This window comes from Embiotoca jacksoni, unplaced genomic scaffold (genome assembly GCF_022577435.1).
Source record: "Embiotoca jacksoni isolate LCO1_2020_lvr unplaced genomic scaffold, fEmbJac1.0.p SCAF_6, whole genome shotgun sequence".
Lineage (NCBI taxonomy): Eukaryota > Metazoa > Chordata > Actinopteri > Embiotocidae > Embiotoca > Embiotoca jacksoni.
This window is the reverse complement of record NW_027185414.1, coordinates 13,723,331-13,741,261: the sequence shown is the minus strand read 5'-3', so window position 1 is coordinate 13,741,261 and position 17,931 is coordinate 13,723,331. Positions and strand designations below refer to the sequence as shown.

Below are 17,931 nucleotides of genomic sequence, written 5' to 3'. Positions count from 1 at the left end.
GAGAAGTAATAATACACTCCTGTTGTTAGAAGTGTTTATTCAAAAGGGCAAATAGTGACAAAAGAGGTTCAACTTTGATGTTTCTCCTGTTCCTCTTTAGATCTTGACTAAAAGCTTTCATACATATAACTGTGCCAGGGTTAGGATTTACACAATGCTCATTTTCCATTAACAGATTGCATGTTTTTAACTTTTCGTTTTCCCCTTTCTTGAAGACAGAAGTCCTAAAGCTTTCACATTGCCACCGTTTTCCTTTTCCATTTTAATAGATATCCAATTTAAAAGTGGATTTAATTGAGGCCCTTAAGTAGGAATGTTTAACAAAAAATGTTGACTGTGCAGTTGAACCTCTTTAAATGGCATGATCCCTGTTTTATGGGTGTGTTGTTGAGCAGGGAAAACTGTGCATCATCCAGAGGCTTTTAAAAAAAAAAAATACAGGCAATAATATTCTGCTGTTTTGTGCTCCCGTTGTTTAATTTAAATTGAATTAAAATGATTTAAATTTCATTTAAATGATCATGGAAATATTTTAAATCCATATTTGTAGTCACCCTATTTGATGCTCATTTCCAATATAAGTAGTCTAGTTTGAACCACATATTTGGGAATATGAGGAAATAAGTTAAAATTTGAAAGCATTTGCTCGAGATGCTAACCGATAGTCTTCAGAATAAGTGCCCTCTGATGCACATTTACAATAAATGATTCATTTAAATGCAGAGACAAGTGAAATACTTTACCCACTCTTGTATAAAAGAAGAAAGTAAATTACTGCTGTATTCTGAATATTTACCTTGAAGTAGGAGAATGCTGTTTGTGTAACACTTTGCTGGTTTTCCTCTGCCGACCTGCTATGAAAACACCGCTGTGTCACACTGAAGAATAATGTTGATTTGAGGATCTTTGGTGGTATTTAATTCGTCCAATATATAGCAGATGACGCCAATGTAATTTCTGAGTGTTGTTCATGGCATATTCATGAATTAACATGGTCAATATCATTGTTGTCGTTTCATCGCTCTGCTACACACACACACACACACACACACACACACACACACACACACACACACACACACACACACACACGCGCGCGCAAGTTATTATAGCCCAAACACTCTGGGGTCTACTTCAGTGTGCCTGCACAAAAATATCAAAATATTGATTTAATGTGTGTCACAATAGAAGAACCAGCAGTAGTTGCATGATGTGAGTGTGCTTAAAGGCTCGTATGGGCTGAATGCATTCGAGTACGTTTTTATCACGGTAAAATGTAAACAATGGAGCGATGAGGTGTAAACTGTTTCCTGTTTAAATTTTCTTGATGAGTATGGTAATGGCGGTATTATCCTTTGGGTTTAATGATACTTGGTTAATTAGAATATGGCAGACTTGTTTTCTGTAATAACCTCTATTATTACTGTCTGACATATGGTATCATTCACTGTGGTAACACTAAAGACCACTCGCAGCACCACAGTCAGCTTCCCCTTTTGTCTCGCACACTGCAAAGTAGTTGGGAATTGCTTATGCAGTGGTGTGTGGTTTTCAGGGTGACGTTAAAGAAACTGAGTGGTTGAGCAGCCTGATGAGGTCACGGCCATCTCTGCTTCAAGTTAGTGTGCTTCTCCAAATCAAACAGAGCCTCGGGAACGTTCCCACTCTGTTTACTTGTTGCATCAAAGGACAGAGGACAAAGCTGTGTAAGTTGGACCGCCAGGTTTCTCTCTAGCCTCCACTGTCTTTCTTGTTAGCTTTTTAAAAAAAAATTTTTTTTATTGGGTGCTGTATTAAAACATTGTTATTAGTTTAAACCTGGTAAATACTTGGGCAAATATTGGTCTAAGTAGCCAGAGTGAGGCTGTCTCTTCTGAGCCTCTCCGAATGATGGAAAATCCAGACAGGAAGCGGCTTGTGTGTCTATTTTAGTACCAACTGAGAAGGTGATTTAAGAAAGTAAACATGTAATTAATGTTGGTTATGGATTTATTTTCTGAATCGAGGCTGATTTTTATGTGTTTTATAAAATGGGCTTAACTGAGCATGAAGGGAGATTTGAAAAGCAGTTCTACTTTTAAACAGACTTCTGCCGCTTGATTTGTTCTGCTTGGTAAATATATGTGGTGCTCGTTTTATATTTTTATATATATAGTTGTCTCTGTTGTGACGGTATTAATGAAATGAACATCTACTGTTGAAATGCCTGACAGGGATTAGCAGCTTGTCGTGCCAGCTCACAGCCAGACTGACCTGTTTGCTCGCTGATAGCTCATGAGTTACCTGGAGCCTCGCAGCACACCGAACCAAGTCCGCCCCAACCGTTCAGGCATTTACTCGTCACTTTGCTTTGAAAACGACACGTTATTGCCGTTAAAAGTACACTCGTGATCAGTGTTGACGTTATCCCACCTACCATTACTATCAGTTCTACAGATGCATTTGTTCATTGCCGGTAATAAAGGGTTTGGATTTTGCAATCGAGCAAACAGGACTTTGTTTTATAGCAAAATGGCTGAACATTCACAGATAAAGGAACTGGTATAACAGAATAATCGATGATAAATGTCATTTCTACAGCCGTGAGGAGATGCACGGCAGCTGAATGTGTTAATCTGTTGCCTCTGTTAGATCTGTGCTGATGAAGTTACTCAGATAAATGTTGTGACGGTATACAGTGTGTGCCGATACGCATGATTTGATGTTGTCACACTATGTAAAAGAGTGTTACAAGCCAGGTGTGAACAGCCACCGTTCTTCCCTTTAGGAGAAATATACCAAAGTAATGGAGATCTACAACTGAAAAGATTCTTTTATATATATACTTCAATTACTGATTTTTTTTAATTTATTTTTTGCTTTAATCAAAGGTCTGTCTTTAAAAAACCAGGTTTTTTTGCATACATGTTCATATTTGAATGTAAATATAAAAATAAGAGTGAGATTCTAACATTTGTTACGTGAACATTTGAGAATGCATATCAGGTTCCCTTGTGGTAGCTGAAAACCAACTATTGATGAGAATAAAACAATGAACAGATGCTCATTTGAAAAGGTTTGTTGGTTCTGTATCAAGGTCGAAATGAACAAATTTGGTCCCATAATGATTATGGCGTGATTTGATAATTAACATCAGTAATGGCAACAATTAAGTTAGATGGCAAAATTTGTATTTAAACCATCTCATGACATATGGAACGATTCTGGTGTAACGATGTTAATGAATGAAAAGCCTCAACGTAGAAACAGCAGTCGGGCCTGGGACATGTGACGGGTACCTTCCTGTACTGCTGAGGCTCGTTCATGTGCGTGTCCTCACAGCCAGCGTGTCTCCTGCCGCTTTGCTACTGCCATCCTATCTTTCTACATCGTATGTTTGAGGACACAACAAGTGAAAAGTTCTTGGCCAAAAGTAGTCGTGTGATTTTTGTTGACCCTCTTTTACGGCAACACACGCACACAAGAGATGGCGAGAGGCTGGGCGGTCCAGAACAACACTGCCCGTAACCTGTTAAATTATTGACATTAGCCTACGTTGGGTTTCTGTGAGGATTGTGTAATCGCAGATCTTTTTGCTTTCTATTTTTTATTGAGAACTGCGCGTGTCACGTATTGAAAATAGGCAGGACGTCTATTCTCTAGATGATGATCTTCAGTCATGAACCGAGTGTCTCACACAGGCTGTGCTCTAACCTCTTAATTTGGGCGTTGAAATGAAAATTGTTCTCATTCAGTGGCTTGAATTGGTGGGGGATTTTAGATGAGAAATGCTCTGGTAACAGTATACTAAAAATTACTGCTGAGCATGCAGTAAAATGTCCCAACCGGCTTTAAACGCATCACCCATGCTTCACTTCGTTCTGAAGCGAGGTGGTACAGCGAGTTGCATTTAAGTCTTTAGCTCATTGAGGAGAGAGGGTGATCATAGGAGGCTGAAAAGCTCAGCCACCCTGTCCCACTGTAGGCTTGAATCAGGGCAACAAATGTGACTGCAAATGCTAGGAAACACTCAGGATTACAATAGAGTTAGCACTTTGGTTAATGGTCTCAACGGCCACAGCTGACCCGCCCGACTCGAAAACAACAGCTTAGAAGCAAAATTATATCGGCAAACAATTACACCACAAGCTGAGATGTGTGTCTCGGCTCTCCCTGGCTGTGGTTGCTTGATATGATGAATTGCTTTGTCTCATGTGATATTGTTTGTAGATGTCTTTTTACAGCTGGCTGATGACATATCACCATACTTCACAGCAAGGCAAACACTCTAATCATTATATTGTCAAACGTTTGAGTCCAACACTTCATATGATCTGTCCTTGGCTGCAGCCGTTCAGAGGCCGCCTCTGCATGCCTCAGGCATTCGAACTCCACCCTCGAGTGCCTATTCACCTTGTACCGAGACAGAGTCTGCCGTGATCCATCAGCATCCAGGGTGTAGTCTAGTTTTCCAACCGCACTTCTCCACCTCAGCTGCTCAGTCAGTATACCTAAGCATTTTTTTTCTTATGCAAGCTCCATCTACTATATCCTCCCACAGGAGTGTAAATACCAAAATGTGCGGCGGTGTGTCTGACCACAACATCAGGTCGGGCCTCGGCGTCCTGCTCTCGGCCTCGTGGGATTATGAAATGCCTGTACTTAGCCGGGCTGTCGTACGCCTGCTCAAAACTGCTGTCGGGGCGGATGAGCTGCTATCATCGCTCCAAAACAGATAAATAAATTATTTCACGTGTTTTGTCCTCATCGCAACACTTGAGCATTCAGTTACACTCTTAAAATCTGTAAACTTCTACATTCCTCTGTTCCTGTTCCTGTTTCTGTTCCTTAACCCACCAAACGAAGGAAGGAGAAAACCTCAGACTGTGGGCTAATTGCTTTTTATTTAGTCCCCGTGTCTTCTTTTCTCATGAATTTTGGACACGTGAAGGATATTCAATTTTCAGTGTTGTCAATTCTCCAGGGTCAATGTTTTTTTTTTTTGTTTTTTTTTTTAAAAGGTATTTTCTTTTGTCCTTTTGTTTCCTTCCAGGTGAGTTGTGACTCTCCCCTTCTTTGTCTGTCCGTGCACCGCTGTGATCAGAGTCTGTGCTGCACCAGGAGAAGCCATGGCTGCTGGTCCTCCTTCTCCCGTCGCGGGCTGCAGGCTCAGGCTGCTGGAGTTGCTACTTGGGCCTCTGTTGGTGTTGCTGGTTTCTGGACTGGAACCAGCACTGGGTCAGAAGGTCTACACCAACACCTGGGCCATCCACATACCTGGAGGTCAGGAGGGAGCGAATCGAATTGCCAGTAAACATGGTTTCATCAACCACGGACATGTAAGTAATAAGCTGCATTTTTGGCTCTTCATGTGTTTGTTTCTTTGGTTTGCAGTTGTTATGCGTAGACGGAACTAAAAGCACGCTAGATTAGGGTTAATACAAAGGCCATGTGGAAATGAAACCAACAATGTTTTGACTATGCAAATATACCGTGCGACTCATCTGTCGCCTGAGAGAGTGTATCAAACAAGTTTGCAGCTATTGTACCCAATGTGCCCTTGGTGTGTTTCTAATATCTGGGCTTCATCCTTTTTTATGAATTATTTACTGACGATTTTACATTATTATTTTAAGGTTGATTTTTATTCAGGCAGCCCGTTGGCTGAGCTGTTTGTACATTTAGAGGATGCCTTTTCTTTTCGCCGCTTTTTCATCCAGAGACAAAACACTATCATTTTTTTAAGCAGTGTTAACTATTTTGAATTGTATTTCCCTGATTAGTCAATTAGAAAACCAGTATTCCTATTCTGTAGCCTACTGTGTGACTACAGTGTGTGATGTAGCTACCAGGAATTTAACATTTTTATTGCAGCACTTAATTGTCGTGAAATTATTTTTTTAGATCATCATTCAAAGTGATTATGGGTTGGAAGTGGTTTTGCAAAGAACAAGGTGTTCCTCTACCAAACCACTGATAGTACCTGGTGTTACAACAATAATTTGCTCACTTTCTGGTGAAGTCTAATCTAAACTATGACTTAAACCGAGAGAAAATCTGAAGGTTCTGAAACCCAGAGACTGTAAATATGTTTCTGGTTATATTCAGTAACTCCAACAATAAAGGTTTTGCATGGAGTCAGGACAGAAAGCACGGATACTGTACATCTGTACTCTGTGGCTGTTAAACTGATCTAATGAAGTAAAAATGTTTATTTGGACAACTGCATCTTCTATTTTCTGAAACCTTTCAACTCGTAAGTTCTTAAAATGCAGATAGTTTACCAATCAAAGTAGATGTGGCTGAAGAATTAAGAGTAAACATTTCCTGTTTGCTTCAGTGGCGTATTCCTCGTTTATGACTTCCTGTTTGACTTCAGTGGGAAGTGATTAGCTAAGTTAGCCCTTCACATCATCACGTCCTCCCTTGAAAAACAACCTATCCCATTAATGTAGTCTTCAGCAGGACTACAGTAGAGTTTGTTTGTGTTTATTACCTTTGTCTTACAAAAGCTAAATTGTAATTGTGCAAAAATGTCCAGCAGTTACTTGTGGAGGAAATACTTTTAATATTATAAGAGAAGTCCTTTTTGGCTTATTTTTTGATGACTTTTCTGGCAATCGATCTGTTTTGTCTTTGGCAAGTTACAGTTGTACTGTTCAATTTCACAACACACCTTTAGACATTTTGACCAAGTACTGTAGGAAGTTGTGACGCTACACTGAATGTTTTCATGGCCAAAGTAGAAGTAGGAATAAATGTTTTATTTTTATTTTTTTTTCTGTTGAACTAATAAACAAAAAGCCTAATAGACAGAGAACAAGTAGCTCTTCGTACCGAAGTCCGTAAGCCGTCCCAATTTTCCAGGCAACAGTTTTCTGCTCTGCAGCGTATGGTCCTACTGGCCATGACTAGGAATGTTTTTTGTGCTCTGAATCACAGCATGGAGACTAATGAGTAATCCTGCGCACTTAAATCCTTTAACTATGTATTGGCAGTGGACAACGAAGAAACCCAGACAAACCAATTACAGCCATGGAGTTACAAAACTGCGCCCTGGAGACGAGACACTGGGTGGTTTGGCCTGGATCAGCAACTTGCTTCAAAACATTTTATGACATTTTGAGGGAGGGAAAATTGACTATTGTGTGTGACCAGAGCTAGATTGATGAGCTCGTCTCACCATCTAAGATGGAAAAAAGGCCGTGCAGGGGCCTGTCTAACAGAGCAGACTTGATAATGTTTGCTAAATAGATGCTGAGTAAAGCCTTCAGGTCGCTGAGGTCTGAAACATGAACTGAAGTAAAAACAGATGTTCCAGGTTTTTACTCAAAGGTTTTTCCTTCTTATTAAATCCTGCTTCACAAGTTAGATCCCTGGCATGGCATACATGGTTTTGCAGAAGAAAAGGTGGGCTAATATAACAATTTTATGACCCATCACACTTGCTAACAACAAGGCAGCTCTAACCCAGTATCTGTTCTGTGAAAATTACTGGCAGCCATCTCGTGCTGCAAGGGAAGTCCACCATTACCGTGTCCTTATGCACACATTGGGCTGCTGACACCACATGAAAAAGGTCATTTTGAAATATCAAACAGATATTCATGGTAACTGTTGATTACCAAAGAGAAAAAAAACAACACTTTGTGCCTGTTCAAATTATTGCTCCATTTCAGGAAGTTCATGCAGTGTTGCAATGAATGAAAATTTAGTAAAGGACATGTGCTTAGATAAACAATCATCAAGATCAATGTGTTTCTGCTGCTCTGTTAACAAGGGTGAAGTTTAGATCTGCGACGATCAGTCCACTTAGCAATTAGTCAATCATCAGAAATGATGTTTAAAAGAAAAAATATCAAACTTCTCTGGTTCCAGCAATCTAAATGTTGTATGCTTTGGAAATCTTTGGATGTTAAACTGTAGAACATTTGAAGACACCACCATGGACTATTTAAACCTTATGATCAGTTTTCACCATTTTATTGATAATAATGATAATAATCAACAGATGAATTGATAATAAAAGCAATTGCTTGTTGCAGCCTAGTTGAGTTGACTGCTTTAGACACGGGCTTCAGGAGGCTTTCTGCTGGGGACATAAAGTTGGACGACTGACAACATGACATCGCGATTGCAAACCTTAAGAGTAAATTACATGAAACGGTCACATCTGTTCAGTGTTTCACACGTTATGGATGAATTCTCCCTATTTATCAACTTTGAAAGGTGCGCTGTAACCACAGGTGATTACTAAAATGAAGATGCTGTCCTGCTCTGCACTGACCTGATGGCGTAATGTCACTGTTCATTGATTAAAATGAAGCCATTACTTCAGAGATGGGAACAAACAAATCTGTTAAGCCTTTTTGCCTACAGCTGATGGGGAAAGGAGATTTGCTTTACGTGGCCGGGCGTGGCGTGGCTGAGCATGTCGCTGTTGTGTGCGACTGTGCTGGTGTGTGCAGGTGTCGGCGTTAGTCAGGAGAGCTGGTGGGGAAGATGAAAGACTGCAGCTGGGCCGGTTTTATAGCTCTGGCGATGGTTCTTTTTTATTCCGCCTTCACTCATTCTGCACAGGATTGGCATCCATGCAACGGCCACCATAAACACATCAGATTGTTATGTTCTTCCATCATGACAAATGGAGCATGTTGTTATGCCGGTATTTGAGTAGGCAAACATTTTGTAAACGCAGTGTTTAAGAACAGCAAGTCTAAACAGGTACTTGTGTTACACCATACGTTGCACCAGTTAAGAAGTTTCTTTAAAAATAATTATGCTTCATGAGATAATACAGATTTCATTTAATGCAACTTCAAATTTTTTTTTTTTTAAACTAGAATTAATTAATTTACCACTTTGCAATATGTGTCTTTGCGAGAGAATGATGCAGCAAAGGCCGGCCAGCAGTCAAACCAGCGAGTCCACTGGGGCTGTTTTGCCCGTGAGGTATACGTCCAGCCCACATAGCCATCGGGTTTTCCTGACATCTTTGACTTGTTGACCTGTTACCTATCAAATGTTCTAAAAGCAGCTCTGCCAGCAGTTGTCTCATGGGTGCCGTTGGGCTGTCTGAACACCACCTGTTGTCTTTCCTGTTCAGTGTGTGACTCGAGACAGACCAGCGAAGGCTTTTGTTCCCGTTTGTGTTGAACTGGTTTCAGCTCTCTGTACATTTAACCATTTAGTATGGTTTGTCCTAATGCTTTCCGTACTTGTGGCAGTAGTTATGAATATTAAAAGATTTTATGAGACATATTCTTTCTATTCCAACTCCATGATGGGACTGTTAAATGAGATTCGCTGTTACATGATAATGTTTTGCAGGTTGAAATGCTTCATACTTTTCCCATGTTTATGATATTATAAACACTGCTAAGCCAACAAACTGATGTGACGCGTCCATCTGTTTGTGCTGGTCCTTTATAAGGTTGGTTTGCACTGAGGCCAAAAGTCACTTTCAGTCCATTTTGTTTTTCTGTCAGTACTAATCCATCAACCTGAGCTGGCCAGTGTGACAGTGGGGTTGGTTCTTTGTCGGTGCCGAAACTTTAAAGCACTGTTGACCGGTGGCAGCAAATCATGCAAAACTCTTAAGTGCACCCACTGTCAGGATTGAGTTACAGTTGTCCCCTTTGCACTATCCCTGACTTGGCCATTGTATGGTTTTATAACTCCTCCCTTCTTTCTTGTCTCCCCTTCATGGAGAATGCGAGTCTTCATGTCAGGAAGGAATATAAATATGAATACGCCTGAAATGAAGCAAACTCTCTGTTTTGAAAGTGAAAGGTCGCCGTGGCCAAGCAGTCTGCAAAGTGATTACACCTCTCACTTTTACAGGACTTCCAGATTAGAGGGTTATTTCAGAACAAGGGGAATAATTAAAACTAAGTTAAAGTAATACAATTAAGAAAAAGGCTGACTCTCACAGTGGTAAATGACTATTAACTGCCAACTATGCATCTCCAGATGGTTATTTTACATTTTAAAGACCTTTTCCTGCCCACATCATCAGACTTGCACTGTAGCTATTTGAGTGGAACTGAAATTTTGGTGCCATGTCTGGTTCAATTGCACTTCCATTACACCAGTATTTAAATAAATAGTGAAATGAGATTAGAGGGATTGCTAATAGTACTAAAATTTTATTTGATAAGGGGAACTGACACAAGGGAATAAATGTTAAGAATCATTATGGTGTGATCTGTAAAGAATGTCAAACGCCACTAGATCAAAGGCGTAATTTATAATTGTATAAATGGTGGACACTGCTGCAACAAAAGCACCTTTTATAATTTCATCTCACTTGACTACTGGGGAAAACTACCACTCTAGATCTTTTTTAGGTCACACGTGTTTTGAAATATTGCTTTTGTCTCTGTGGCTCGAGGCTTTCACCATCCATCTCATCTAGTATGCAGCTCATGAAAGTTCCCTCACTGATGATGAGGCTAAAAGTCTCAATATTTAACTTGCTCGTTGCCGTATTGCAGGACAACTTTCTGGCTGCACCTCGTCTTGAGTGATTTACGGCCTTTGGATTAATTACATTATACCTCTTGTTTAAAGACACCTATTACATTACCATCATCGCAGAATGAGGAAGCTGTGGCATCATGATTATGATGAATTCTAACCTGTGCTTCTGTGATTAAGTTTTAGATTTTAAAAGATAAAGTAAAGTTTACCTGAACAGAGCTTGTGCAGCGTGGGAGTAATGCACAATGGGCATCAATAGCAACATTTTCAAGAAAGGTTTTTTTTGCATCCTGCTTCCTCCTGCTGCTGGAATGTGAAACAGATTACTGGTATTCATTCATGAAGAAAAAAGGATTTAGCGGATACTGTATGTTTTGAATGCAAAATAAAGCCCCTATTTTATTTATAAGCTGCCTCTGATTACTCATAACCTGATGTGGAAGAAAAATGGTGATAAATAGGCAAGTTGTTTATATGTACACTCACTTCAAAGTAGAACTGTGGCATTTCTCAGAAGCATGTCACTTCCCTTCTTGTGACAGCAGTTTCTGTTGCTGGTGGATAAAAACATGCTTCTGTTCAGATCTATTTAGAGAGCCAGTGCCTTCATAACTTGTCCTGCTGGTCTCCCCCAGGGTGTTACATGTAAGGGTGGATTGTGTTTGGCATACTGTGCCCTGACTGTACTCCATGGCACCATCTTGTCCTCCTTCTGCCATCTTATGTGCTGATTTCATCCCCCTTTCTGAAGTGGTTAGAGCCTTTTATGAAGATTATTAATATTCTGTTCAGAAAGAGATTAAAGACAGAGCAACAGAGATGGATATTATCTTTAGTTCTGATGAAGTACATGAGATGACACTCTGCTATCAGTAACTCACGACAAGGCACCGCACTTAAAGGAAGCCTCTGTAAGAACTTCTCTTTAATCTAGCCCACACTTTTCTTAGTTCACAAGAAATGGCTAAGCGTCTAATCTCTTCCTTCCACATTTGTTGGGTTCCTTTATTTTTTTTATAAGGTAATTTATCTTAAAATTCCCCATAGGACTTTGCAGTGACAGATATTATGATATCGTTCACCAAATGCCGACATAATTTGCATGTGTGTCTTGATGTGTTTAGATTGTGTTTTAAATGCAAGGAAAAATCCAGAAGAAACCTTTCAGTAATGCGCAGAACGATTCCCCATGCATCCTACTGGGCAGCCACATTTGGTATGCCATTTAACAGGTTTTCATTCAAACTTAACACAAATTTGAAACACATTTTCAGACAGTTAGCCAAAGATAATCTTCTTTTTTGTGAAAGTTTGAATTATTTTCATATTTTTCACATTTTGCTACAGCTCAAGTCAGTTGGATGAAAAAGCTTGTGTTGTGTCTCTGAAATGCATTAATTAGAAGTGTAGATCTATAATTGATGATTAGAATATCCAAAATCATTATCATATACCTCACTCAACTTTCCCTGATTTGATTTTGCATATTTGATGGAAAGACATATGGGACAGTAACAATTATGCAGCTCACCTTAATCATGTGTATTGGAAGTTTGAAAGGTCCCCCACAATAAAACGCAGTTTATGTAACTGATGCACTGACACAAAGCATGGAGAAAAATGTCCAAATATATATTGACATTGACTTCTAAACCAAACTAAAACCAAGGTTGAACTGTAACTGTAAGATAGTAACTGCAACTCACTTATTTATGTAGCTGCCAAATGTAATTGTTTCTTCTTCGTGAAGTACGAGCAGTTTCAACTATTTACTTAGATCTTTTCTTTTCTTTTCCCCTTTCTTTCTCACCTTTTTGCACAGTGTTTATAGTAATATAATTACAGAAGTCACACTTCATGGACACCAGCAATTCCTCAAAATGTAATCATTTATTAATCTATGCTGTCAGAACTGAACAGTTTTTATTATTGAATTTGTTCAGTTTAATAATGCGGTGTGTGGAACACAGTGTACCGGTTTTGTTGACTTAACATGATCATTAATCTTTGTTTATATGTACAGTGAGTACTATTTCACATGAATTGTACATAGTGTATTGTCCTTGGTGTTGCCAGCTTGTTTAAAAGTGTTGGCACTGGAAGTACTCACATCGTGTGTTCTAGAAAGAGGTTCTCTCATCTCCGTCCTTTGTACTCGGCTGTTAAGTGGTTGCTTTTTATCAAAACCGCAGAACTCCGTAATTGTTGAAGGTCTCATTCTGCTTCACTCGGTCATAATTTTGTGGAAATGTAATTGTGCGTAAACTGTGACACATTTAATTTGGAGGCTCTGCTAAACTGTTGGTTCTGCACTGTCTGATAAGAGCTAAAGTATTTCTGACCCACCCCTCAGCTGAAACTTGACTGGAAAGTATAACTACCCTGAATTAGAGAACCGCAGAAATGAGAGACTGAAGGTATGGAGTCAATAATTGGACGCTGGAGACCTGAAGCAATTAACTGTGGGGAAATGGAAGGGTCGGGAAAAAAGTAGCTGGAAAATCTTCTTGCAGGATTTGATTGGCCCCGAGATGATGGGAGAAGAATCTGCCCGCTGAGTGTTGAAATGAGCGACTGCGCATGATTTGTACAATCCCACACAGGTGGTTCTTCTTTTTTGTGCTGCATTATTACCAAACACAATTCATCTGCCAGAAGGCGAGACTCATCATCACCTTTGTAAAGCTCTGTCAGAATTAAAACCCACGCCTCTTTGCTTCTTCACCAAACTGTAGCTGACGCTAGCACGTTTCATCATACTTTGTTCTAAAGTGTGAAATGAACTTCTGAAATAGCACAAAAACATTGACATTGTAGTTTGTTTTTCCTGCTGCGGCATCAAGATGAATAATAAGACTTCCTCTATGAAAATCCAGCCGTGTCAGTAAACGCATCTAGATGAAAAATAGAAAGAGCCTTTCTGGAATTAATTAATGTTGAGGTTTCGGCTAATATTTGCAATATTTTATGCTCTGAAGGTGAAAACAAAAATGTGTTTTACAAAATTCTAATAAAATCACAAAAGCAGTCATAAACTAGGGAAGCACAACCCATTTAATATATCTGATGTGGTGGACAGATAATTTAAAGTCAGTCTTTGTAGCAAATGGCACTAAATCATTATAAAGATGACAAATACCTTTTCACCACTATACATTAGTCACTTCCTTAATTTAACATAGTGAGTGAGGCTAAGAATGGAATATAAATACTATATTCACTGATGTTGATCATCTATGATATACACTCTTCATTTAACCCAAGCTTGGATGGATGCCAGCTATTGTAACAGCATAGCCGTTTCTATTCATCCATGACATGCTAATATACCCCGAGGGCCTTTCCAAGGTCTTCAAGTCAAACACACTGAGTATATAGATAGCTACTTCTGAATATTTTATTACACTAAAGCATATTTTGTAAGCTGGTTTACTGGTGCCATATCTTCATTAATCTTTAACACACCAGTCTGTGTACCGTGGCTCTGGCCTATTTTAGCCAATGAGAGTGGATGCCTCAAATGGAGTGTACAGCCCTGTACAGTCAGTGTAACGTGTCCCTTAGAGACGGTAGTGCTTTGAAGTTCAGTAATGAACGCTGAAAACCAAGTTCACAGACCGAACAGTCAGATTGGGGCCCTGGCTTTTTTTTTTTTTTTTTTTTTTTTCATCCAGAGAAGAATGTATGATTTCTCATCTTGGGATGGTTGATCAGCAGCGCAGTTATGCATCTCTGCAGTGTCTCGGCTCCCTCTGCATTTGGTCCTTGTGCTGCTGTCAGTGAGAGAGCCTCCCTTTATTCAATGCGCCGGCCTCTCTCTCACTAAGCACACCCAGATCCCACTTCATCTCAGTGCAGCAGCTCTACTTTGAAAGTTAATGAACTGCAGAGATGGACTTATCCTGCCTGCTCTGCTGGAGCATTCTGTGTTTAGAATAAGGACTATGGAGCCAATATACCTGAAATTAAACCTTAACCCATTACCCTACAAGACAATATCATTTTACTGTGTGTTTTGCAATAAGTTTATTGTTCAGTTAAAAAGTAAGTTTTAAATTAAAACGGCAAGCAGTGATAATGTGCCCTCGCACTCTGTACGCCGCCTCCCTGAAGCCATCTCCCCGACGTGCAGCGCGTGATGGGCCGCATATCCCCGTTTAAAGTTGCTATTTTTGTCTCGTTTCCTGTCTCCAGCAGGGGGCGCTATGACTATGACAGAGTATTACTATCGAATGTCTTCAGGGCGGGACTGCTGTCAAAGATGTAATGTTTGAGGAAGATCGGAATATGTACATAAAAGTTACAGTCAGTTGCAGGTTCATGGCGAGACGCTCAAAATTGCCGCCACGACACGGTCACACCGATCGACGAAAACAAATTCACGTTGCCGAGACACTTTTCAGTACATCTCAGTGTGATACACAAGTCCACCAAATTTGGTGCATGTAGGTGAAACTAGATGCCGGAGCTGCACTTTAGGGGGCGCTGGCGAGCCGTTTGACCACGCCCACTCGCAAAACACATCAGATGTATCGTCTCACCACGCCGGATGTATGTCACATGTTTTGTGAGGTTTCAAGCATCCGTTGACCTCAAACATCAACTTCCTGTGTCACGGGGAGCGAGCCGTTTGACCACGCCCACTCGCAAAACACATTTCAGATGTATCGTCTCACCACGTCGGGTGTATGTCACATGTTTTGTGAGGTTTCAAGCATCCGTTGACCTCAAACATCAACTTCCTGTGTCACGGGGAGCGAGCCGTTTGACCACGCCCACTCGCAAAACACATTTCAGATGTATCGTCTCACCACGTCGAGTGTATGTCACATGTTTTGTGAGGTTTCAAGCATCCGTTGACCTCAAACATCAACTTCCTGTGTCACGGCGAGACATCAAACTTTGCCGCATCGTCACGGCGACGCCCATTGACAAAGTCGAACGAATGTCTCAATATATCATCAACTACATGTTCAGGTTATTGTGACCCGACTTTACGTTCATGGGATCAACCAGCTCGACGTAGAATGTGAAAGTATGAAAAGTGTAATTTCCAGTGGCCAAAAGGGGGCGCTATGACTGAGCGAATATTACCCCACAGGGGTCTTCAGGGCGGGGCTGTTATCATACCTGTGATGTTTGGAGAAGGTCGGTCCATGTACATAAGATTTAAAGCAACTTGTATTTTCATGGCGAGACGCTCAGACACTCAAAATGGCTGGCAGGTCGAGGGCACACGCATCGACGAAAACAAATTATTTTGTTAAGATTTAATCCCAAACATGTTTTCTATCCACTTTCATGAGTTTTTGAATATGATAAAGTCTCCAAAAAGGCTAATCACTTGGATAATAATAATAATAATACACAAGAATAATTCCTTGGATAACAATAGGGCTTTCGCACCATCGGTGCTTGGGCCATAATTACACTTAATGAAATACAAAACCTCCTCAGTAATTCATTTTTCTGTTATTTTTGGAACATATGAAAGCCACAACATAAACGATGTCAGTGAGAAAGATATTTTGGCGATCAGTCTTGCTTTCACAAAACGTTGGGTTTTCATTATAATTAAATTTATAAAGGAAAAACGTTTCATAAAGAAATGACATCCAAATCCAAAAAGTACACAAGGTGAACATGTTAAAGCTCCAATTCTTTTCCAGTGTTTCACTGCTTAAGATTAATCTGGTCATGAATAGATAACACAGCAGTTGGAAGATAACAACAATATAATATGGAAATGTTCGCATTTTTTTGTTTTTTTTTGAAGACGAGCGAATTAATATTATTGTCGCCAAGTTTTTTTTGATAACCTAGCAAAACAAAAAATAAAGAGATGAAGAAATTTTGAGACGTGAACTTCAGTCCGTCATCATCCATCAGTAACCGCTTCATGAAGTCACAGAGCAAAATAGAATCACGCCTACACACTTCATACAGCTGCTAAACAACTTGGTCTAAAAGAGAGATGTCTTCGATCCATGTGATTCACAGTTGACCTTGTTGTTTTTATTGAAGTTATAACGCCAACATGTGAAAGGAAAAATACTGGTCTGACGATACTTATGTCCAAGTATGCTGCTTTTTAAAACTCACTTGTGTCTCTGACCTTTCAGGATTTGCGACTGAAAGGCTTCATTAATCTATGAATAAAAGTGTTTCTCCCGCAAACATTAGAAAGCATTGTTCGGTGTGTTTGGGATCGGGATGACAAAATGCTCAGTGAGATTTGTTGTCTCGGTTCTGTCAGTGTTTTCATTACAGCTCAACCACTGATAACTTTGTGACAGTGTACGTTTTTTATCTTTTCAGATGAGGTTATTAATCAAAAGGACACTAATTCTTTGACACTAGGTCAAACTAATAATTGCTATCTTGTGGAAAAACTGCCAGTGTTGTGACCCACAGTAATAGCAGAGAAGGCCAACATTTTGAGGAGACGAGTATCAGTGTTGGTGGAGACGTATCCTGAAGATGACATGAATGACTGGATAAAGCAGCCACTGGCTTCACTCAATCTCCTTTTTAAAGAAAAAAAAAAAAAGAAAAAAAAAGAAGAAGAAAGAGAAAAAGTAATTTGAGATGAAACAAAAAATAACAAACTGGTCTGCTAGAGGCCATCTCCACCCTCGCGCAAAGAAGTGAACCACCCATATTGCCAGGGGTCCTGGGAACTGCAGCAGCAAAGGCCCAGCAGCACTCAGTCATTACTCTGCACTCCCACTGAGGAGCGATGGGGGCTGGGATGGAGCACAACCACACACAGGTCACAGGCCGTAACAAGAGCCAGATGTGCTAAGGGGACATGAAAATACATGGACAGGCACCTCGCTTGCTTTTAAATATGACTATTTTGACATGTACGCACACACACGCAGAGAGGAGGTATTTCAGGAATGTCAGTAGTGAAATGAAAATAACTACTTTTTGTTACCTTCATCTGTGATGATGATAATAGCCAGCTGTTTTTGTTCATGCACTTTTGCGTCATTTTTTTTTTTTTATCCATGAAGAGAACTCCTTTACACTTAGTGTCTTACTTGTATAGTCTGCCTGCAGCTCGCGTGTTTAATCCGCGAGGGGAGTTGTGCTCTACTGATCTGGTTTTCATGAACTCGTTCAATTTTTTTTTTTACAACGGATGTTGCATTAGACTTGTTTGCTCATTATTTTCCCCCAACAGAAGCTAAAGATCAAATAAAAATAACTGATTAATCAAAAATTAACAAGCAGATTGTATGTCTTAAGAAAATAATAATTAGCTACACCCTAAAATCTTGAAATATTAAAAGAATGCAGGAGCATTTTAGATGAGCTGTGTGTCGGTTTTTATTCCAGGAGCTAACATTTGATCAACATATGCTTTCCTCAAAGACAAATTCCTGATTTACTTCTGTTCAGATCAATTTGTTGCATGTCATCTCCCAAACCCTCTTCCCTGTTTCCTATCTTTTTTTTTTTTTT

The 17,931-nt window shown here is 39.8% G+C and overlaps 1 protein-coding gene across 2 annotated transcripts in view; it reads left to right on the top strand.

Moving 5' to 3' along the window:
* Positions 1–17,931, top strand: part of furina (furin (paired basic amino acid cleaving enzyme) a) — a 78,681-nt gene that overhangs the window by 1,859 nt on the left and 58,891 nt on the right. For both annotated transcript variants that reach the window (XM_069173392.1, XM_069173393.1), the window contains exon 2: positions 5,033–5,318. In XM_069173392.1, the coding sequence (XP_069029493.1) occupies positions 5,109–5,318 (210 nt within the window). In that variant the 5' untranslated portion in view covers positions 5,033–5,108. The remainder of the gene's footprint in view (positions 1–5,032; positions 5,319–17,931) is intronic.